This window comes from Melospiza melodia, chromosome 4 (assembly GCF_035770615.1).
Source record: "Melospiza melodia melodia isolate bMelMel2 chromosome 4, bMelMel2.pri, whole genome shotgun sequence".
Lineage (NCBI taxonomy): Eukaryota > Metazoa > Chordata > Aves > Passeriformes > Passerellidae > Melospiza > Melospiza melodia.
Window position 1 is genome coordinate 62,873,648 of NC_086197.1, and position 24,597 is coordinate 62,898,244.

At 37.2% G+C, this 24,597-nt stretch overlaps 1 protein-coding gene across 1 annotated transcript in view; it reads left to right on the forward strand.

The window, feature by feature from the left end:
• Nucleotides 1-24,597, forward strand: part of MGAT4C (MGAT4 family member C) — a 326,605-nt gene that overhangs the window by 289,714 nt on the left and 12,294 nt on the right. The window contains 1 exon segment of the mRNA XM_063154937.1: nucleotides 7,089-7,111. Coding sequence (XP_063011007.1) covers nucleotides 7,109-7,111 — 3 coding nt within the window. The 5' untranslated portion in view covers nucleotides 7,089-7,108.

Genomic DNA, 24,597 nt, shown 5'->3' on the forward strand with positions numbered 1-24,597 from the left:
CCATACTGAGCTTTCCATAAAGGAAATATGGAATTTGTGCTCCTGGCCTGCTGGTGTGTATGTATGCATGGTAATTAGTGTCCACCCACAGGTATAGTTTCTTTCATTAACATATCTTTTGGAAAAGAGAAAGGTAAGAGATACAGGGCTGCCAAGTATTTTTCCCAGAGAAAAGATAACACTAATGTTTCTTAGACTCAATGTTTCTTAATACTCAATCAAAATCTCCCCTGGAGCAACCTGATACTCTTTTTCTTTTTCTTATTTCTTGAAAGAAGAGACTGGCACCCACCTGGTTACACCCTCCTTTCAGGCAGTTGTAGAGAGCGATAATGTCTCTCCTGAGCCTATTTTCTCCAGGCTAAACAACCTCAGCTCCATCAGCACCTCCTCATCAGACTTGTGCTACAGACCCATCATTGTCCTTTGATGGACGTGCTCTTCCACCTCAATGCCTTTGTTGTAGGGAGAAGCCCAAACTGGAGGTGACAGAAGAACCCCAATCTGTGCCTGTAGAGACCAACAAATCTAAGTCACTGCCCTCTGTGGACACATGTTGTTCAACTCCCACAGGCCATTCAGCGTGTGTGGCTTTTGCCAGCTCCTCATCTTCCCTGCTTTTCTTCTTCTTTCCTATTCTGCACAGCATATACTGTGCTTTGCCCTCCAAGCCTTCCCACCTTTGCTGTGCTACGAGAGCAGCTTTGCAGCACGAGGACAGGAATGAACAACTCACCATGGAACACGGGCTGCAAGGCCATCTCACAGAGCAAGCTGGCAATGTGGGATGTGCCTGGTGCAAAGCCTCCCAAAGAACCAGTCCTCTCAATGAAGTGAGATTTTTGCAGAGCAGTATCCCTCAGCAGGTCTCCTTGCTGGGGACAGGGATGCCCCTCCATCTTCTCTCTTATTTGAAGAGCCTGAAAGCGAAAATTCACAGAGAGAATGTCAGTGCTGTTCTAAGTGTCTGATACTCCATGGGGATCTAGAAAATGAGCAAAGACCACTTTTCCAAAGCTTTCCTGGAGAGGGAATAGTCCAGGTTGTGAGGAAGGGAGCATGGCAGAAAGATGCATGTCAGGTGTCAGTTGCTTAAATATTTGTAGATGTCTGGCACTGCAGAACACTATAGCTGTTCACTTGGCTCTAAGTTTTGACTTTGAAAAAAAAATTAAGAAAAGGTTTTGGTCCAAATGTCTCAAAGATGATGTCCTGTATAAGAAATCCAATCATAACTACCTTGGAGCTAAATCTTTGTGCTGCTCTCTGTGGACTGTACAGTGAGAAGAAGTCTTTAAAAGTGAAATGAACTGCCTACAAATAGATAAATGACAAGAACTTTTATCTGAAGCCTAACCAACTGTTCAAAAGTGGCTCATCAGTAGACAGTAAAAATTTATATTTTGCACAATATACTCTTTTGTCAAGGGATGCATTAAATGTCCAGCTGGTTCAGGCAACAAAAAAATACTTAGTTTTGAATATATTCCTACTGCAAGAGTTTAACAGAAAGCCGCATAAGAGAATACAAAGAAAATATTCCTTACCAAGCTGCTTCACTTTTCTTCTGAAGTGATAATGTAAAAATGATGCATTGGTCATTTTCTTGAGCACCTAGTGTTTATATGTGAAAGAATTTTAGTCAAAAATATCAAAAGATTATAAGAAACACTCTTTTATGAGATTCTGAAAACCAAGATTGCTTTAAAACTATTATAAACTTTTTTTTTGCTCTCTTTCAACAAAAATTACAACCTGTAAGCTTTCAACACATTTTCTAGAGATGATAAAATATTAAAAAGCAAGTCATTAATCTTTTATGTGAGTTGTACTTTATTCTTAGCATGTCCTCACATGGTTATAGGTTTCTTTCAATCTACTAAAGTCAATAAATTGAAAGAACATTTTCAATTTCTAGAAGTTCAGTTCAAAAGTCTTTATGCATTAGTACTGAAAAGCTTTTTGTCTATTTAAACTGTATATCATAATTATACCACAAATATATCACTAAGTAAATCATCAAATTAAATTCTTTTTATAATACTACAATTAAGCTATATCAATAGCTCTAAAATTCTAACACACATAAAAACTCTCCTATTCTGTCAATAGTACTTCTAAATTTAATCTGCCTGTCTTTATTCTCACAAAATTATCTTCACTTTTATTTTTATAAGGGCTAAGAAAATAAAACATAAAAATAATTTATAAACAAAAGAAGCTGAACTTTAAATGCTATCATTCAGTAAAAGAATTTTCAGTGACATTTTGTCAATGTAAATATGTTTAGTACTTTAATTGATGTGACTGAGAGCTTTTAAGAACCAAATGGAAAATATTACAACTTTAAAGTTACACTGTAAAATGTGAAATTTTGAAAAACCATTTCTGATATTCAATAACACTAAATTAATATCTCTTCAGATATAATAAGTACTGACAAGTATCTGAACTGTCTTGTAATATGCTCTTTCATATTGAATTGTTTTTAAAATTAATCACTACCATATCTGAACAGATACTGTAATACTATAGTATGCAACATTGTAAGGGAAGAATATGAAGCTATTCCACTCTGCCATTAAACATTTTAAAAACTCATAATTATATGCAGAGCATATACTTCTTCCATGCTTGATACAAATTTGCTTTTATATTTTATGGTGGTAAGCTAGCGCCCAAAGGCTTATTTTTGCACTGTGATTACCATGAATTCAAAACTGTGAATTATAAATTCTTGGTTTTGTTTCTGTTCTACTCCCAGCCTTAGTGGAGCATTATTAGTTGTCCCAGTGTAAATGGATCCCAGCATAAGTGGAATTAAGTAAAACCTGAGAACATTTCTATCATTCTATGAACTTTAAATGTTCTTTCCCACTTCCTTCCCTCTGCCATTCTTTTCTGTATGTACAGATGTTTAGGAAACAAACAAAAATCAAAAGAGTCAGATGTTATATTTATCCATTCGATGGTAGCCTTCCATTACTGTGGACTATGTTTATGAAGGTTTCCCTTTTTACAGTATGCATGAAAAAATTGTTATATCTCATTGGCTGTTTAATAATTGGTAATTGCAATTGTTTAGTATTGTTATATTTGTACTTTTTATACAGTTCCATTTTAAATAATTTTAAAATTAGGGGAAAGCAATACATTCACGAGGTGAGTGAGAATTAAAAATCTCATGTAGGACCAACCTATTTTTACATGGTGTTTCTGGTCACGTAAACCTTTTCCCAGCACAATATGTCAAGATGTGAGTTGCTTAAACATGTGTAGATGCATGGCACTGCAGAACACTATGGCTCTTCACTTGGCTCTACCTATTGACTTTGAAAAAAAAAAATTGGGTTTGTAGTGCTTTCTGATTTTCTCAGACACCTCACTTCCCAGGAAGGTGCTTCTGACATTTACACAAGACTAACACTGGAATAACATTGCCAGTCTTCAGGAAGCAATCATTTCTCCCAACCCAGTAAATAAGAAAGAGCAGCTTGTTCTATAAACATAGCTACTGAACGATTAGATAGATAGATAGATAGATAGATAGATAGATAGATAGATAGATAGATAGATAGATAGATAGATAGATAGATAGATAGATAGATAGATAGACAGATAGATAATTTTGTTTGTATTTCTACTGAAACGGAGAAAGAAAAACAGTGGTTTGGTTTGAACACATATATTAAAATCTTCTTTACTATTTGATTGCAGGATGCAACAATTACTAGAAATTAATCTTACTAAATGAGTAGCATAGATGATTGAAAAGATGAAATGGCTTCTGACAGGCACTGACTGTTTAGGAAGTGCTGTGTAAAACTTTATAATATCAAAAATAAAATAGGAAAAAAAGAGGTAATGCAGACAGGTATTAAAAGTTATATTTAAGTGAAAATGGAAGATAAAAGTAAAGTTTTTAAAATTTCCAAGTGTAGCTTTTAATATTTTATTTAATTCTGATTGTAAGTCTTTTACATAGATGTGTTAGCAAGCATTTATTTATTCACAGATGCAAGAGGAATAGTACCTAAAATTATGACATGGACCAGTTGTGAGGATCAGGAGAATTGGAGTTTGTGTTAAATTAGTTCTCTAAACATTCAGGTAAGGCTTTAAATATTCTAGCCCATCTTGCAGACATGAAAACTTCTCTATTGCTGTGAAAAAAAAAATCTGATGTCAGCTTCTAAATTTAAAGAAGAAAATATATAAAATAATATGTATTTTTACTTCTTTGTTCTATTTTCTGTAATTACACAGATTCATAGAATTCACCAGGCAAATTGAATTTAACATTTTCAGGAAAGCTTATATAAATTCCTCTAACAGTTTTAGTTGATCCCTTTGGAAAATATCCCCCTCTTTACACATCAGAAACTGCCTTTGCTAGAAGAGATGAGTCTATGTGGAAACAGCCCTTTTCCATCCCCTGCTTTTCTGCCTTAAATCCTTAGGCAGCCCTCGAGGTTCCCACTGGGCACAAGAGCAGCGATGCCTGATACAAACACGGGCTGGCTTGGCACAGTGCCCCTCACATCCAGCACAGCTTTGCTCTGGGAATGGTGCAGGTTCCATCAATGGCCTTCAGAGCCGCTGCCAGGAGTCGCTCCTGGCACACGACAAAAGGAGATGTGTGCCATGCAAACAGCCTTTTGAGAGTTTCAAGGGATTAAAGAATAAGGACTGGAAGAATGTGGCACAGGGTCGGGCTTGCCTATCATCCATGAGGACTACTAGAAAGAGAAAAATCTCCTTTATGATTATTTAATAGGTTAGAAAGAACATTGGTGTGACTTCCCTTCCAGTACTCTTCTAGAGTGCCATAATATGTCAATCATAAAATCCTGCCCTTAGCACAAAAAAATATAAGGACAATATATTATGGGTATGCAACGTAGGAAAAGTGAAGCCATTTGAAAAATTATTTAAGAATAATTTCCAGGCATGATTCTGAGTAACTATTTTCAGTAGCTTATACACATCAAAAAAAAAGAATCAGCAACAGCTTTTGATCTCTAACTGGAGAGAAATTAAGAAACAGCTTTCATGGTTTACCTTCCTTTTCTTTGTCTATTGATACGAAAAATAACTCCGGGGGAGAGAAACTCAAACTGAAGAAAAATTTCTGAGAGGGCAGAAAAAAGTGATTTCAATTTCAGTAGACCTGTGGCAATTTGCATAAACCAGGGGTCATTCTTTCAGCCTTCTCAATAAAAAAATTAAAAAAAAAAAAAAGGAGGAGGCAGAATAATTTTTGTCCATTCACTGTTTGATCAGTTTGATTTGTGTTGTTCCTGCTCCTCTATCCCAAGCAGAAACTCTTCAGTAAGAAATCACTATTTTCTAAGACATGAGCGGGAGCTAGAATTGTTATTATCTGAGGAGAATATTACTGTCATATAGTGGAAGCAATACAATATAAAAATGTCATGCATTAAAACCAAATTATATATTAATTATTTTTCAGTGATTAGGATGAGGCTTCCCTAGATTTGGATTTTTTTGAGCTTTTTTCCCCTTTTTTTTTCCAGTGTGCACACGCACAGCCTCATGATAAACGGCCAGACATGAGGCTATTACTAGCTGACACTGTAAGAATATTTACTCCTGACAATGCTTAGCGCTGAGATGATTTTCATCGTTGGAAGCCTGAGGATGCATACCATTTAGACATGAGTTCTGCTCTTCCAAATTATGCTCTGATATTTTTTTTTCTTTTGGCAGTTTAACATGCTGTCTTTGTTGTAGCATTATTATTATTATTATTATTATCATTATTATCATCATCATCTACATTTTAACAGCTCTCTTTTTATAGCTGTGTTAAATTCCTCACAGTCTAAGCAAATACACCATTGACCATCATTTATGTCTACAGTAATAAAAGAATTTATCATTTCAGCAATTTTCTTGGCTATTTGTAAAGGGAGTTTTATCCTATCTACTCAGGTTTCATTTTGTTTTGAAGACCATGGTGTGCTTTAGTATGTGTAGGAATCACAGAAGCAATCTATCTGTCTACTCAAATTTTGTATTTAACAGGTAACATCACTAAGGATTTAATGGCAAAGGACAAGCTGAATCATTTATCTTGGTACTGCATCCCTATGCTGTTTTCATTCTAACACAGGGAAGTTATAAAACTAAAATTATAGGTGAGACTGTAATTTCTCATTTCACCACAGGATAAAAACTTCTTGTTTCATTTCATTTTAGCAGCAGAATTATAGTGGTCTTAACGAGTAGAAAACTGTATGTTAGTAACATTGTCCAAGGTTAAGGGATGAACAGTTTGCCAAAGGTACTGTGTTCTTTACTCACCTGTAGCTAGATCTGTTGTCTCCTGAATCAATGTCCTTCCCTTCCCTTCCCTTCCCTTCCCTTCCCTTCCCTTCCCTTCCCTTCCCTTCCCTTCCCTTCCCTTCCCTTCCCTTCCCTTCCCTTCCCTTCCCTTCCCTTCCCTTCCCTTCCCTTCCCTTCCCTTCCCTTCCCTTCCCTTCCCTTCCCTTCCCTTCCCTTCCCTTCCCTTCCCTAGACATCCTTTTAAAAGCATTTTCTTCTGCAGTTTGTAGAAACACTGCTGGAACAATCAGAAATATGTTCTCATATTCCTAATATGCCACTTATTGTAGCACTCTCCCCTTCTTACAGTTGTTCAATAATGCTTTCAGAATTAGGGCAATCTGATTTACTTTTGATGAAAACATTACTGGTTCATTGGAGATCCACAGGCAGATTTTCAGCTGGCTATCTTCATTCAGATAAGGCATTTTAAGAGATAACACACTTCAAGCTGTGATTTGCCTTCCTTCTATCTTCCCCTTTGCACTTCTTATTTCTTCCTGGGTATGAATTTTGAACTACTGTTGAGGGTGTGCTATGAGGATGTGGGTTTATCTGAAAATTGGTAATATTAACTGTCAGATTCTGAAATACAGATGACTGAATATCATCTGCATTTTAATTGTTGTATAGATAATTTAATAACTTTCCCATTGATCTACACTGGTAGTAATTACCATAGCTGTTCCTAATAAATTTGGTGAGATTTGAAAAATGTATTTTCATTTCTTGTCTTTCAGTTTCTCACTTGGATCTCCAAATGGTAAGGCATTCTGCTAGGAGAGTTCTCATGTCTTTCTTATGAGCTGTTGTGAGATGACTTTGCACTGAAGTTTTCAGTTCCTGCATCTGGTGGCACAGATGAAATGTTGTAAGTGCTTTTATGACTTTTTTTCATCTTTAATTTTCACATTTAATACTAGGTAGTGGAACTGCAGCTTTAGTTCCCTACCAATGTCAGAGGTTACATCCTGAGAGTTTCATATTAGACACCTGGGCAAGAAAAATCTACTGGAAGGGCAGGGCAGCATTGCGACAGGGTACCAAGAAGGTTGTGAAATGTCCTTGGAGATTTTCAAGTTTTGACTAGACAAAGCCAGAGATGACCTTTTCTAGTGTTGGTTATAGCCTGATTCCATGTAGGAATTGACCTGTATGAACTCCATTGACCATCCCCTCAAGCAGCATTTCTGTATTGGAAATGCTGTGACTGCTTAAAACAGCCACTATTGCAAGGGCTGTATATAAGGATAACCTTTCTGGAGAATGAGTGCCTCTGGACTTGTCAATTTTCAGGAACTGCTCAATATCACACCAACATCCTATGATTAGAAGGGATGATTATGAAGCTGGTCACTTCTCTTATGTAGTTGACACAGTACTAAGAAGTGTATCACAAACCAGAGCCTCATTTTCATAGCTTATTTTAGTCTGACAGGGAGTTGCACCAACATTTACTCTGGATTGTTTGCAAATTACATAGCTGTGTCCTCCTGACCTGAGTCCCACAGCACAGTCTAGGCAGGACAAACAAGGAACTTAACCTAGGGATTTTTCAGCCAGTCTTTAAACCTCATACATCACTACATTATCATCAAATGGTGATTCATGGACAACCTTTTGTAAACGGCAGATATTCTTTATATATGTAAATTCATATCTTTATCTATGTAAATTCATTGTTTCCTCTTTGCTATAGCCAAATGTGTTATTCCTGCTACACCTCAGCATAACTGATAAAGTTATTACAAAGAACAGTACAGTCCTTCTGTTCTCACTTCTCACTATTTCACATTTCACTAAGGCAAACTGACTCACTAACAAAATTATTTGAATTATGTGGTCTCCTCAAATGTCTTTATTACAGTCGGTGGTCCTTGATGTCTTATTGAGATTCATCAGTGAATGCAGAAAAAGAATAACTTCCTTTTTATATTTTTTCTAATGCTGATAAATCAAAATGTTGATAGGCTAAATTTTAAATACTTCTTACAGAAATCTGCAGCAAAGGGTATAGTTGTAACTTTAGAGAAGACTGTATAAAATGAAATGCTTAGGTAGAGTTAAAAAACCCCTTAAAATAGCATTTATCATATTTTTCTCTTAGTGGGTATGCTATCATACTTGTGTATGCTAATGTTGTTTCTGCTGTTCAAATAAAGCACTCCATGCAGTGTTTCAGCTAACAGTGAGCAAACTCAATACTTTACTATGACATCTCTATTGTACTTTGCATTTTACCTCCTGTTTGATACAGATAAATTCTTTAGCTGTGCCACATTTTTCCTCAAGATTGGGCAGATCAGTGAGGGCCATAAAATATTAATCATGAAAGCTTAGAAAATTAGATGTCTGTGACTGTATGTTTGTCTTGTTGGCAAATCTTTCTCCAACAGAAATGATGCGCTGTTAAAGGTATTATGTCAGTTCAGATTAAAATATATGTGGTTTTTCAGAGCAGAAAAAGGGTTTGATTTTTTTATTCAATGCTGCAAGTTTATTTAAGAATTTTATACATGCTTTAGTACTTTTGTTGTCAAAAGCAGACCTGATTGCCAGTATGCCATTTGCTTTGATTTTTCCAATTATGACACTCTCCTGCAGATCACATGGAGCAAAAACAAAGGACAGAAGTATGGAGAAAGAAAATTATACCTTCCTTTGTAAACTCGTGCCACTATAGGGAAAAGGTAGTTGCTTAACGAGGTAGTTGCCATGGTGGGTACGAGTGTTACAGGAGCTGTTGAGAGACCTCTAGTTTTTGACTAGGCCCTGTTATTTGGGGATTGATGCGAAGTGATCACTCCCTCTTCCTTTCCAATACTCTTTTTAACCTATGTGTTTGGGGCTTGCTTATATTAAACTAAAAGCTATCAAAATTTCTGTCCCAAACATGGAGGATTGAGTGGACCTTTTCTTTGCTTGAGAGATATTTTATCTTCCTTGTTACACTGCTTGTATTTCTTGGTTTATTTCTTCTTCATTTAACTACTATTAACATGGGTTAGTTAAATAGAAATAATTCTAAGTCTGAAGAGGCAGCCATTTTTTTTCAAATTAATATTAGCCTGTGCTGGGTAGATTTTAATGAATTATCCATAAAGCAGCATAAATGGAAATGGGTATCCCGACTCTGCAATGAACAATAAAAGTCATTACACAAGAGCAGGTCATGTTAAAAGTCCTTGAATGACAATAAGCTGTATCTAATTATTAGTCTGTGACAATGTGGATTTTTACATCCTTGAAAATTAATTGTATAGCACTAGGAAGAATTTGCATTTTTCCTCCTACTTGACTCATGCTGCTTGTCATGCATTTGTTATTTCTCCTTTACTTACTACTGTGATGGGATTCTCCCACTCTCCTTCAAATAAAATTTGGAGAAAATGGCTCTACATTTCTAGACTTCTCAAAATCTACAGCAGTATCTTAAGACAGGAGTCAACTTTACTCTTGAAAAAGTGGAGTAAATGGAAGGAGTTTACCTATTCAGAGCACCTTTCTGAAACAGCTATGTCAGTATACATTTGATTACTTTATAATGAGTACCTGTGTAAGCAGCATGGATTATATGACTAATGCTTAGGTGACTAAAACCAGAGGATGAATTCTTTTCTAATGGTTGAAAGTGTTGCTGTTTCTGCTCACAGTACTATCAACCGGCTTCAAGGTACTGCCTTCACAGCACAGAGTGTGGGAGACAGTGACACAATGATTAATTCTTGGGTTTATGCCTTGTCTAGGCCTGGTACTACATTAGTAATCCCAGACTGTCTTTTTGATTATCCTATAAAAAATTTTCCCACAAGTTTCCTTGTTAAATGTATATATCCATCAACGGGGACTCAAATCTCGTGAACTCTGTCCCAGACTCCCTCAAATTCACTATCCAATATTGTATCCATTCTGTCCATTTCTATAGTTCTTTGTAAATCAGGAATTCGACAGTCCTTCAGTCCCTGAGGCACACCAGGAGATGCCAAATTTGATGATGTTTCTGGGCTCCCCATACATTTTGCTTATTGTCAGTACCTTCGCATGTGTGCTGCTGATGGTTTGCTCAGAGTATTTCCAAAAGTCATAAGGAGTGAGGAGCTTCTGGTGAGACATAAGCAGGACAGTCTGGCACTCTGCTGGAAGTTCCATTGTTGTGGAACACTTTTAGCAGTATACTTTCCGTTCTTATGAGAAGACTTTTCTCAAAATGTTAGAAAAGGAATGTGAGTTTCAAGACTTGCTGCTTTCTGGAAGACACCCTAATATTCCTCTTGAGATGACCAGAAACCTTGTTGTACAAAACAGCTCTGTTCCGTGTCCAATGTGCTTAACAGATCAGAGCTAAGGTGACAGTGGTGGGTAAGAACACTAATCCATGGTATATAATTGGTGTCATCCCTACCAAAGTCTCATTTTTTTAACCTTGTCTTTCATCTGTTAAAATAAAGAAAAAAGGAAAAGCAGCTTTCCTTTAGTCTAGAACACCAAGTTATATGTTTCACAAACACAAGAAGAATCAGGAAGTTTACTATGCCATGTTGGCCTTTTGCATGGTGTTAAATTAAATCACACATTGCTCAGACTTTCTAATTAACAGTGTGCTATGTGGAGGAAGTCTTTCAGTAATTAACCTTTCAGTTAATCAAAGCACATTTTCTGCTTCCCTCCATCTTAAATTTATTTCATGTTTTTTTTCTCCCTTTATTTCTTATCATTTACTTTGTGGTCTAGATCTTGCCTTTGAAATACTAAGATCAAATCCCTGATTCACAGCCATCAAAATTTTAAGCTACACTGTAAGACAGCAGAGAAGGGTAAAGCCTATTTTAATTCTAATATTTCTGAACTAAAATATCAGTTCTAGTATGATAGAAAAATAACTCCCATGAGACACTTTTCTTGGTTGAAATCATATGCACTAATAAAGATGTTCTGCTTTTCATTCAAAATCAACAGTTATTCGTTGTAGGAATGTAGAAGTCTTTTTGTAAAGGGAGACATAATTGTGGCTTATGTATACAATAGAACTTTATCAAACTGAAAACTGAGCTCACATATCACCTGCAGATTTTCTCTTCATTTTCCACAATGTTTCAAATTCTTAAGCATTTCTCAGGTTATAATTTTTGTCATTGTCTCCTATAAAAATACGGAGTCATTTATAAAGTGCTGTTCAAACAGGCGGCTTACAAGACAACATATACAGATTTCAAAGCAAAAAGAGGTCAGGTAAAAATCTCTGAAAGAATTGTCTGTTTAATAAAGTAATTTTTAAAAGTGCAAACTCTTTGAAAAATATAGCTTTCTCTAGCAAAGAGCAATTTTTTTCTCTCTTGTATCCACTTATGGAAGTAGAATAATGTATTTCAACTTGACTACATGGAATAGAGTAATTGCCAAATAGCCTAAGTGATCTGCTAGTTGATGTTTTATCAATATTTTTGCTGAATTAATTAATTATTACCGCATCCATGTGTGTTTCCATATTTTTAACTCACATAAACTTAGAAAAGCCTACAAATAATCTTCTAAAGAGAGAACATGTAGTGACAGAACTAGGGGAAATGGACTCAAACTGAAATAGGGCAGGTTTAGACTAGATATTAGGAAGAAATTATTTACTGTGAGGGTGGGGAGGCACTGAAACAGGTTGCCAGAGAAGCTTTGGATTCCTCATCCCTGGAAATATTCAAGGCCAGGCTGGATAGAACTCTGAGTAGCCTGGTCTAGTGAGAGGTCTGCCTTCCCATGGCAGTAATTTCATCTAATTATTGAAATATTTTATATTTTTGCACTTCTTTACAAGTCATTGTGCATTCTAAGCCAGTATAAAAACACAAACTGCATTGTCATGTAGTTTAAGAGAAACAAGCAGTAGAAAATCACTGTGTACTTACCAAGCTACAGAATATGAAATATTCATGCAAAATAAACAGAAAAATTCAGGTAATGTATAATATGCAATTTATTTCTGATCATCTTCTTTTCTGTAGATAGACAAAAAAAAAAAGAAAACCAAGGCTCTTTACTGCACACAAACTTGCTGGAATACCCTTCTTTTAGGCAACAAACCAACTTTTCAAGTATCATGTTAAAGTAATGTATTGACATAGCTCAGTGGAATCACAGAAAGATGGTATTTCACCTAATGATGTTACAAGGTTATATCATGTTGATGTTATAGGATTTGTACAGTCAGAGATCAAAAGAACATTAAAAGCCTAGGCTGATATCTACAGTCCAGATGTGTTAGAAAGTGATGCAGAATACAGTCTGCATCACTGTTATAGTACAGTCTCAATGGTCATTAGAGCTTAAGCATTCACTGCTATAAAAATTTTAATAATATTGAAATTCTTCTACTTCTCCTCCTAAGCCCAAGTTTAAAAAATACACTGCATACGTCCTGAGTAGCTATTAGATACTATGTCATACTGAGAGCTGATGGCACCTGGAAACATAGCTGCATTCTGGCTTTTGGCTTCATGCTCTGGAATTCACCAGGAAGAGTGGGAAGCAATCACATAATTTTCCATGTAACTTCACAGCTCTTCTTGAAGTGTCTACTTCCAAAACTCACGGTGAAGCATTAAAAATACCCCAAGCACAAACATGCAGAAATTTTGCCAGCAAAGAATTCTAAAAACTTTCTAGTACATGAGCCTCTCTTACTACCATATTTATTTTAATCAAAGATTGGCAACTAAGCCAGAATTTTTGGCTTTTCCCCTTCATTTTTCTTCCTGTGCTTATTATCTGCATTAAGGATTCATATAAAATTTAACAACTGTAAACTTTAAACAAAAGAAGCAAAATATCTGCCTGATTTTCCACTTGCAGTCAATTCAGTCATTTTCCTCTAATTTACTATAGTTAAATGTCTGAGTCACATATTTCCAATATACAAACCAGCAAGTCACTCTGTGCTTGCTTGGCTGCATTTGCAGATATGTTTAGTCCCACTTCCGTAATCCACACACAGAAGATCCTGTCATAAAACTTAGTTGCTAAATATTTACAGTTGAAAAATATTGATCATCAGCAATACTGATAATAATTTCTTTCCCAAGGACATTGTGCCTGCAGTTGATGAGGATGCATCCATGGTCTCTAGGGCCTCCATTAAAAAGCATATTCTCACTCAGCTTACAGCCAGAAAGCAGGGCTTCAGCATGCAGGAACATATCACTTGTTCCAGAAGAAAAACATTGTAAATAATGAATGTTCCCCTTCTTCCTCCTTCCCTTACCTTTTATATCTGAGCTGACATCACATAGTACAGAATATCCCTTTGATCAGTTTGGGTCAGCTGGCCTAGTTGTGTCCTTTCCCAGGATTTTGCCCACCCCCATCCTAGTGAATGTTGAGAGACAGCCTTGGTGCTGTGCCAGTGCTGCTCAGCAGTAGCCAAAAACCGCTGGTGTGTTATCAGCACCTTTCTTGCTAGCAATGCAAAGAACAGCACTGTGAGGGCTGCTGTGGGAAGATGAACTCCATCTCAGCCAGACCCAGTACGCGGGCTGAACACCCCGTAATGCACTGAAATGAAACAGCTCTCTGACTTACTCACCTGCCATTCAGAAAACTTATTCCACCTCAAATAAGTTCCCCCATTAACACAAATTAAGGGCATGGGTCCACTGTGGTTGTTAAGCCCTTCAATGGGTATCTCTTTCAACGTTCATATATCTGCAATAAAGCTATCGGGTACCTAATACCTAATAACATACAGCCAATAGCCACACAGCAAAGAGTCTGTGTACTGTGTGCTGTACTGTGATTAACCTAGTCAATGGAAACTCTGGAAGCAGCAAAACCATGTTCTGGGTAAAGCCATGGGGGGAAGCTGCAGAGTGTGATACCTGAAGTCAGAGAACTGGTTTGTGAAATACACAAAGGGAACTGTCTTGGGATAGACAACTACACTAGAGATTTTTACTGGAGGGAATCTTGTAGCAGTGTGCTACAGACAAGATGTGCCAGTTATAGTGCCGTAGATGGGGATGATGGAGAATGTGGCCTTGTGTTACTGCAGAATTAAGACATTTCTGAGGATAGATGCTAGTCTGTGCTGTAGTTTTATCTTTTAGAGATAGAGACAGTGGCTTATTGATTATGTGCTGTGCTTAAAAAGGAAGCAAAAGAAATTTCTAAGGGAACATGAAAGGTATTCCTCCCTTTGTGCATCTATAACTGAGTATGACATCTCAGACTGTTTTTGTTGCCAGTGAATAGAAATGGGCATTTTGGGGGCACAACTCATCTGATGTATTTTAGAAAATAGTCTTTTAGTGAGATGCATCACAGTTTAGAAATACTTTTCTTCGTTGGCTACAGACAAAGTGTGACTAGCTTAGGTGTATGTGTTTGGCCAAGCAAATGTCATTTTAAAAAAACAATGAAGCACAAGTCTAATGAGCTCTCAAACAATGGGGCATACATCCAATAGACATATCACCCAACAATCAGTAGTGGAGCAGTGGCCTGAAAGTATCACCGCAGGATCATTGTGCATCTGTCAATAAGGTTATTATGTGTTCCTCTGTTGTAGTCATTCCTAAAAGCCTTATTTGAAAAGATGCCATGTCTCTTTTCCTTGAGGCTCACTAAATCTATTTACATTGCAATTCATTAGAAAAACATAGGGTACTGAGATTTCATGAGCGTTTACAACAGTGTTTCTTGCCAATGCTGAGTTAGACTTTTGTTTTCCCTGAGCTCTCTGTTTTCCCTGAGCTCTCACTGGTGGTGAGAAGCCTCTCCAAAAGGTGATTCAGAAGGATATCGCGAGGTTGGTGTTCTAAAGGAACCAGTTTGAGCAAAGTGGAACATGTCATTATATAAGAGTCACCACTAAACTAATTTCTGCATTTCAGGAGCTATTCAAAAACAAGAGAGCTAGTGTACCTACAAGGGCAAATCTAAGAAGTGAGGTAAAATATAGAATAAAAAGGAAATTATTTTTAACTGGCCATGGAGATTTTTTTTCTGTTCTTTTTTATTTTGCTTTATTTAAGATACTGTGGATATTCTGGTTGCTTTTCTTCTCAGTAAAAGTGCTACACTTTGCTCCTAGTGCACAGGTCCAAATAAAATTTAACTTATCAGTTGGCCTTGTTTGAACTTCACTTGCAAAGAAATGTAATTTCTTTTAGTGAGAAACTCTTTTATAATACTTTTTTTCCTTCAAACTAAAATTCTCTTTTCTTTCCAAATGACACTGTAGCTGCTGGCATTGTAAAAATGAAATAAAACAGATGTTGAAAGTGCACATTTAGATTTATTGATGTTATTTTTGACCATATAGTGAGAAATCCCTTCCTGTCCATGTATTGAATTTAATTGAAATAACTAGTTTATTTATTAATCTTATTTTTATATATTGATATGGTTTAAGACACATGAAAGGGTCTTCAGTCACTAGTGTGGGAAAATATTTAATAGCTTCTTCAGAGGAAAAGTGGATTGGAAGTTTGCCTTAAAAGACTCAAGAAAAAAGCATCAAATATTTTTGTTAAATATTTTTTCAACCTCCACTACTAGGCTTTGATTATTTAACAAATTATTTGGTAAAATAAGGAATTCAAAAATATTTTTTTGTAATAGAAACCTCAGTAACTAACAGTATTTTATTGCCATGGCTTGAGTTTATTTATCATAACTGAAATATAGAATAGCAGGAAAAGTAATTTAGGCCTTTATTGATTATCAGGTTTGGCATGTAGTAAGGATAAAAAACCTATTTGGCTCACCTGACAGGTTGACTATATCATCCAGCTATTTTGTTGATTTTTTTTCTTCTGTTTTGCTTTGTTTTGTTTTCAAGACAGGAAAGAGAGAAAGTTTTTTAATTAGGTTACAAAATTATCCCTGGCACAACCTAACAGATACCACCAAACACAATGCTACTAAAGCATAAATTGAAGCTAGAAGTAAAATGAATTAAACATCTTCTAGAAAAATGGGAAACTAATCTGCTGCAAGACAGAGGTAGTAACACCCTCTCCTTCTCCACCACTCCTTTGAATAATGGTTCATCAGTTCAATGAAATCAGGCTTCAGCTTCTCACTGAATAGCCAAGATTTCCACAGGCACAGGATTTGGAGAGATGTTCCCTTCTCAAACGGAGCTAGTTTTACTTGACAGGTCACAGAGATAAAGGGTAGCATGGCCGCGCTCACTGAAAGCAGCTTTAGATAAGTCGGTGTGCTTGCAGGGATCCCATGCTACTCAGCTCCACGGGTCTGAAATGCCTGTTAGCTTGGCATGAAGCTATTCATCCAAGGGCTCTTTTCACTCTGCCTAGAGCCACTTTTATGAAGTCTGTGGGAAATCTGATGATTAAAGTTGAATTCATCATCATTGCAATTGGAAGCTGCTAGTGCACCTGGTCTGCCTCTTTTCTTTGAAGGATTTATTCACAAGGTCTCTAAACTAATATTAACTCAGAAGGCAAAAGCAGTGCTGATAATGGTAACAGAGATATTTCCCCCTCCCACTACAGATTCTGCTTTGCTTCCATGATCAAATTGCCTTAGACTACAAAATAACATCGCAGATTTTAGGTACCGCTAAAACCATCTTCTGTCACTGTCATATTTTCTGGAAAAATCCTTTTGCCAGGATTTCTTCTCCTTGGAAGCAGAGAAACCTCAGAAAAAAAGGAAAAACAATATTATCTCATTTGCTTCTCCTGTGTTTTGCTGCTTTGGAATGTGGTTTGGAGATTGTTTATCCAACAGGTGGTTGTTTGATAGGTTTCATGTGAATTGTTTTTACTTAATGACCAATCGCAGTCCATCTGTGCTGGGACTCTGGCGAGTCACAAGTTTTTCATTAGTATCTTGTTAAACCTTCCGTAAGTATCTTTTCTTTATTCTTTAGTATAGTTTTAGTATAGCATTCTTTAATATAATATGATATCATAAAATAATAAATTAGCCTTCTAAAAACATGGAGTCAGATTCATCATTTCTTTCCTGCCACGGGGGACCCTGAAAATGCCACAATCTTCCTTCTTTACAGAGTCAACATGAAATAATGTAATTGATCAAGGCCAGACTATTCCATAAATAACACAATCCACTCAACAGCAAAAATAATTTTAGTTCTTTCTTATTAAAAATCAAACTAATGCAATCAAGACTACTGGTTTTTGAACTCATGAACAGTTTCAGAGATCTAAGTTGAGTTTCTGCTAGTTACTCTGACTGCAGAATCAAAGCAGAAGATGAAAAATTTTGGATGTATTTTGTCCACACACTAGATTGCTTCTGTAGAAAATAAACTATAAAAAAATATGTTTTGGATGTGACAATAGATGAAGACACAAAACATTAAAAGAAAAGACAATTATAGCATTTTGTAAAGAATTCGTTTCATCTTATATATGGTTATTCATCAAAATTTACCGAAGAATTGTTGGCCACACACCTATCCATAGTTTTCTAAGCCTTTTACATAAAATGAGTTATTTTATTGACCAGGAAGTTGGTGCTAATTGGAAAGTCCTAATGAAACTTTTGTCTTAGAAACAAATTAGTTGTATGGCCAGTGAAAAAAAATTTCTGGCATTTAATTTTCTAATCTATTTTACATTACTTCCCAGGGGCACCATGACCTTCACAGATACATGGCTTTTGTGCAAATATCCAATTATATGGTAGAATCTCATGAGCTGGACAGTTGCCCCTTAAAAGTTAGCCAACTTTCTAAATGGACTTTTTTCCTCTTCTGAAAAAGTCAAATCTAGTCTAAGTAGATGTTAAAGGACCCAATCATGCAATTAATTTTAAAATGTAATAAAAATATTTAGAAATTACCATATAAAAAAAATTTACTTAAATTAATTTTTGATCTTGGCAGTGTCCCCCAAACTTATATCCCAATGTGAAGCAGTATGTAAGGATGCCAGGTAAAAACGTCTTTCAATATTTGACATAGGTCCATTATATCCAACACCAAGGGTATCTCCTCAGAAGTGAGTACTTATCACAAAAAATGACACTCATTCCTAATCAGATAAAATCTCTCAGGGCTGTTCATCTCTGGTGCTGCCTTTTAACAAGCCATAAACACTGTAAAGCAAGAAAAGGATAGAGAATTATTGTCACAATTCAGTGCCTAGGTCCTCCTTTAGGGTTAAGGTTACATTAAATGATAGGTTTAAATTAGTCACAAATATTTGCAAATGCATGGAGGCTCTTTGGGTTTTTTTAATTGAGGGGTTTTGCTCCTCGTCATGTTTACAAATAACTAAATGATTGTAGGTGACACAAAACTGGGAGGAGTGGCTGATATGCCACAGAGTTGTGCTACAATTGAAAGGGACCTTGACATGCTGGAGAATTGGGCTGTCAGAAACCTCAAGTGTCAGCAAGGAAAAGTTCAAACTCCTGCACCAATAACAGCCCCTTACACCAATATATGCTGGGCACCACCCAGCTGGAAAGCAGCTTAGCAGAAGAGGACCTGGCAGCCACAGCTGACATGAATTTGAAGAAGAGCCAGTAATATGCCCTTGCAGCAAAGACTGTGGGGAAATAACAGAAAATTGGCAAGGAGTATTGTAAACACACACTCAAGTGACTTACAGCTGGGGTGTCAAAAAACACATATATCATAATTATTGCTGCTTAGCCTTGCGTGTTTGACAAGCAGAACATCTGTGTTTAGATAGTATAGGCCTGTGATAGGCTTAGAGACACCCTATCAAACATTCTGGAGATTTATTCTCTGCTGCAAGAAAGATCAAGCACAGGGTAAACTACACCTGTGCAAACCCCTGATACACAGGCAAAACCAGCAGTATCAGTGACCCTCTAGCATGGACCAAGCTCTACAGTGCCTGCAGCTCTGTTTGTTTGCCTGGGTCCGGTTTTGAGGATCCCCAGATGTGGAATAACAAAAGTAAATGTACTCTGTGCATTTTGTTAAGAGTTTTATGTTTGTTCCTGCAACCTGCCTGTGCTGATTCACACAAAGGTAAAAGGTATCCTGGGCTACTCAGACAAGGCACTGCCAGCAGGTCAAGGGTTGTGCTGCACTTGGCTCTGGTGAGGCCACTCCTAGAGTGTTGTACCCAGTTCCAGGCTCCTCACTAAAGGAGAGACATGGACATGCCAAACAGGGTCCAAGGAAGGGCCCCAAGGATGTTAAGGGACTGGACCATCTTTGCTGTAGGAAAAGACTGAGACAGCTGGGACAGCTAAGTCTGGAGAAGATGAGGCTCAGAGGGAACCTTACACTGTATGTGAATACCTGAATAGATAACAGAAAACAGAGCCAGCAGTGACAGGACAGAGATAATGGGCACAAATTGAAACACAGGAAGTTCCCTCTGAACATCATGAGCGCTGGCACATGCTGCCCAGAGAATGGGTGGATCTCACTCCTTGCCTATATTCAGAAGCTGTCTGGACACTGCTGAGGGCATCTGGTTCCAGGTGGCACTACACAGACAAGGAGAGTGGAACACATGACTTCTAAAATCCTTTCAGCCTCAGCTGTTCTGTGATTTTGCAGTTCTCTGAAAAAGCACTCACGTCTCTATTATGTGAGGCTAGAGTGTGCTGATGAGAAAACCATGAACTGATTTCATCAGAATCTCTTTTCATCAGGTGAAACTCTTTCCATCAAGATTAGTCAGCTTTGGTCAAACATTTCTGTTCTTTTTTTTATCCCCAAAAGATGTTTGTCTCTGTCTCAGTGCAATTCTATTAAAACGGAGTTGTCCATGGAACTTTACAAGCTCTCAGCTCTAAACTTTGAAGGCTGTGGGACATGGAGGTATAAGTTAACGCATGGAGGAAGTGTTGCTGACACTTCAGCTCAGAGTCTGTGCTTTGGTGAAGGACCTAGAGCTGAAGTATCACACCAGGAGGAGGATGTGAAGATAGTATCTCTCTAGTTTATTCTTGCTGGTCCCTAATAGACTCAAGGAATTTAGCTTATCTGCTAGCCTGTAGCTTCTCATAATCCCAGTACTCTCATACTGTACAAATGTACTGTGTGAGAGCTATTCATTAAAGTTTTATCTTCTGTTGAATCTATCAATACGTGCATCCATGTACTCCTTTCATTAATTGATGAGTCAATGGATAAAATCTATTGGCTGTCTATCCTCACCTTTCTAAAAATTCTCTCCTCTGAATTATGCCCAGTGCTATTTTCAATGCACAGCATTTCTCCCTGTATTTCTGATGCAGACTTATACCCCACTCCTGTATCTCTAAAAGCTTCCACTCTCACTCTCCCTGGATGTCACAGTTACCTGTTCCTTCTCTCTTCATACCAATGCTGTTTTAGTTGAATCTCTGCTTTGTCTCTGTGGAGCAGAAATTCAGGGTTATTTCAGGTTTCTTTGTTATGTTTTTCTTATCTTCCAGGCTTTTTCCACATGCCATTAACTCACTGTCTATATAGTTTTTCTAAAACTCATATTTTACACTACAACTACTTGATAAAATAAATCCAGTGGTATACAGCCATCCATCCAATGATGGATTAGATAGTGCTTTACCACATAAGTCAATGCAACTTCATACTTCTCAGTCATCTCTTCCCCTTGATTAGACTTGACTATTCCATGCCAGAAGAAATGCATTACATTTTGCTCAGAATGTTACAGCCAGAGTTTTTGACTCCATTTTATATCACTCTGAAGCTGTCAGACTGGAAAGACACTTCATCCACCAACACCTGCTTTGAATTTAAGCTCTTTGCTTTTCTTCATTGTTCAGTAACTTGCCTCAGCTGAATCATCTGTTTCCTCCCAAACTCTGATCCTCTGTATATATCTATATGCTACATTAGTGTTTGAAATACTGTTTCACTTTCTGTGGATTAAGGATAATTATGTCTTTCAAATTCTCTTCTAAAACCTACTTCTTTAGCCCATCCTTTCTTCAGTGCCACTTTTGAGTAATCTGCCTACTAATATATCTCCACTTTTTAACCTCCTGTATCTAGAACCCAGAATTCAGACGATATAATCATCTTTAAACCATTTATTTAAGCATGCGTAGCCACACAATCTACTTATGATTAGTTTAAAACCTGAACTCCTCTGGATTTGTTAGCCTCATTCTGAGTTAAACTTTCCTTTCCTTCAAACTAGTTTTTATTCCCCTGCTGCCAGTGGCAGTGAACATCCTGCCTGTCAGCCTTAAACATTTTATGTGTACATTCAGGCTTTCAGTAAGGCAGTGAATCTGCCTGGGAGTCTATCTGAGCCCTATGGAATAACCCATCCATTACAATGCTCTAGTACACTACCCTCTGTAAGTCAATTCTACATCACAATTTAGGGTTCATTTTTGTTATTCTTGCATAAGAAAGTCATGGTACGTGCAAAATTTAATAATAACCATGTAAAAAATCTGATTTGTTTTGGGGCTTTTCCCTTTCTTTGTTTTTTAGAAGTGTTTCCTTTGTGACTTTATAAAGATAACTGAATGTAATTCTTGAGGTATTGTGTGCAGCCTTCCAAAAAGAAAAAAATGAAAAACACATTGAGAACTGCAAGTAAAGAAGTTCAGTAAGTATAGAATGGTATATCACAAAGCTGAGGAATAAAGTGCCTGCTTCTGAGTGTCTCTGTCAAATCAGGGATTACAATCAGATTCACAAGGGTTTTAATAATCGAAAGATATTTTTGTATTATCTCATATAATAAATGTGGCAGTGGATCAGCTCCACCTCCTGGAATATGGACTCTACAGTGGCAGGTAAATCTACATGTCTCATTTTAAAATATTAAAATATTAAAATAATTCAGTTGACATTTCTCACAGCCACCAGTGCCTCCCTAAATAAGCAACTTTTTTTGAGCTGCTGGGGCACAGCACTGAAGCAGACCAGAATATAATAGGAAGATGACCTTGTTGCTCCATGCCTGTACAGCTGTAGATACAAACAAATTAACTGTACTGGTTAAGGGTAAGGCTAAGTCCTTAACTTGTGCAGGTAACCTTAAGGGTAAAGTAACACCACAGAGCCTTTTTGTGTATCTATTTATGGAGGAAATATATAAGGAAAGTAAGTGATAATCTCTAAGAGCAGGACAAAGCACAAATCCTTAGTATTATCAGAAAGTGATGAAGAATTAGAATGGATCAAATATAAAATTGTTTACCAGAGTGAGTGTACGTGAATTAGAGAAATTATTTTATGAATGGCAAAAAGTCTTTTTCTCTGAAAAAAGGAAAAAAAAGGAAAAAACCCCTTGCTTTATGTAATTTTTTTTCTCTTGGGAATAGCCATATTGAAATCCAAACTAAAATTTGTTTTAAAATTTAAATAGACATAAATTTAAATATTTTCATTTCAATTTTTGGTTTCAGGGACTTGCCTTATTAAAAACAGTCTTTCTGGATAGTCCTTTGGGATTACTTTTTTTTTTAAAAATGTTAAAATTCTTCTGAGTGTCACAAATTCTGCAAGAGAAAACCTTGCAGTGTCATGTGAAAAACAATTCTTGACATTTTACACAGATTTCACACCTTTGTAGATCCTATAAAGAACAGCATCTACTCGCTGTAAAAGTATGTAATTGCATTTTTTGGCTCACCACCTCTTCACTGTGTGTTGTTTTAAAAAGTCAAAGGAATTATAATTTTACATTACCACGTATAACTGCACATATGTGTCTGATAGCAGCTCATACATGTGCATAGAGATCTGTGATCTTACAAGTTCCCTCTCTAGAGACTGAGAAAAGGCACACATCTCATCTAGAAAGGAAAAGATTTATAATTTATGCATGTTTATTAATTATTTTGTTTAACTGCTTCATGCCAGCTTTATGAAGCAAATTGCATTTATACCATTCTGATAGCTACTTAATTATGCATGAATAATGAAGGCATAAAATCTTCAAGCAAAGCTGCCCCTTCAGAATTGAATTATGAATTGGAACCTTTTTTTCAATATCAAAGATTTTTAGTAATGGTGAATGTTCTGCTCAAATGGTCTTAAAGAAAATCAGAGGTCCCAGTGCAGGAAACTCTGAGACTGTTTTTGAAAAGGTGAATGACATAACCTGAAAAAAAAAAAAAAAAAGAAAAAATGCAATGCACAGACTGGATACAGAGATGCCAGAGGAAGATGTAAGGACATATGGATGGTCCGGGGCGCGTTCTTAGCCGAGGGCTTACGGTGTAAGGATGCCAAGCAGCGCCTCCAGCCCAGCTCGGGCTGGGCACAGCGGCGACAGCGGCCGGGCTGGCACGGGCGAGCCTGCGCTGCCCCCTGCTGTTGTCACCAGCGGTGCCACCGCCTCCTCCGTGACGGGACCCGCCCTCCCTGCCTTTACCTGGCACGGACCTGCCAAGAGATCGGGTCGGATGAACAAAGACCCCCCTGGCACGATGTTGTGCTTCCAGATGTTTCCACGTGCGAACAGAGATGCAAAGGCGTCGTGTGCCGCCAGCGCTAGCAACGGGGGTCTTTGAGCGCTGACGGTACTGTGTCCTCCTCTCTCTGTACATCAGTCCTGGTCATGACAGTCCCTCCAGCCTCACCTATGTAATTCCCTCTATTCCTAACCCAACGTAGGAATGATCTCATACAGTATGACCAGAAAATATGGTTCTGAGCCCCTTCCTCACCCTCGGGGACTTCTGACAGGTGGCTCCGGGCAAAGATGGGGGACCTCTGTAACACTGCGGTCCAGACAGCAAATATGTTACATATATTCATCCTGTGACTGAAAAAAACACATTTATTTATTTATTTATTTATTTATTTATTTATTTTCCAAGTTTTGTTGGTTTTTTTGTTTTGGTTAGGTTTGGTTTTTTTTAACCCAAGGGAAATGCAATATGTTGACAGCAACTGCAAGGACTCTAACCCAGACTAACTGCATTTTCAATAGTCAGAATAGTTAATGCCGCTAATATGAAAAGTGTCAGTATTTAAACCATCCAGTGATCCTCTGACTGGTTGTTAAAAGAGTGAAGTGGTTTGAAAATCAGTCATTGTAATGTGAGAAGAAGGGAGGAGGCAGGGGAGAAGGGAACAACAAAAAAAGAATGAAATAAAAGTGAAACCCAAATCGTATGTGTAACACAGTATTTTCTGAAACAGGGGCAACCTTTCATTTCCACAACAGCCTGCTGGATCCACAGACAACTAGCAATAACTGTGTTGTCACAGGGAGTTGTAGGGGTACAGGGAGGCTTGGTGTTTAGAGATTCATGTCCTTAGCACCTCCTTCCTGAGGTTTATTTTCAATGTCCTTAGATATT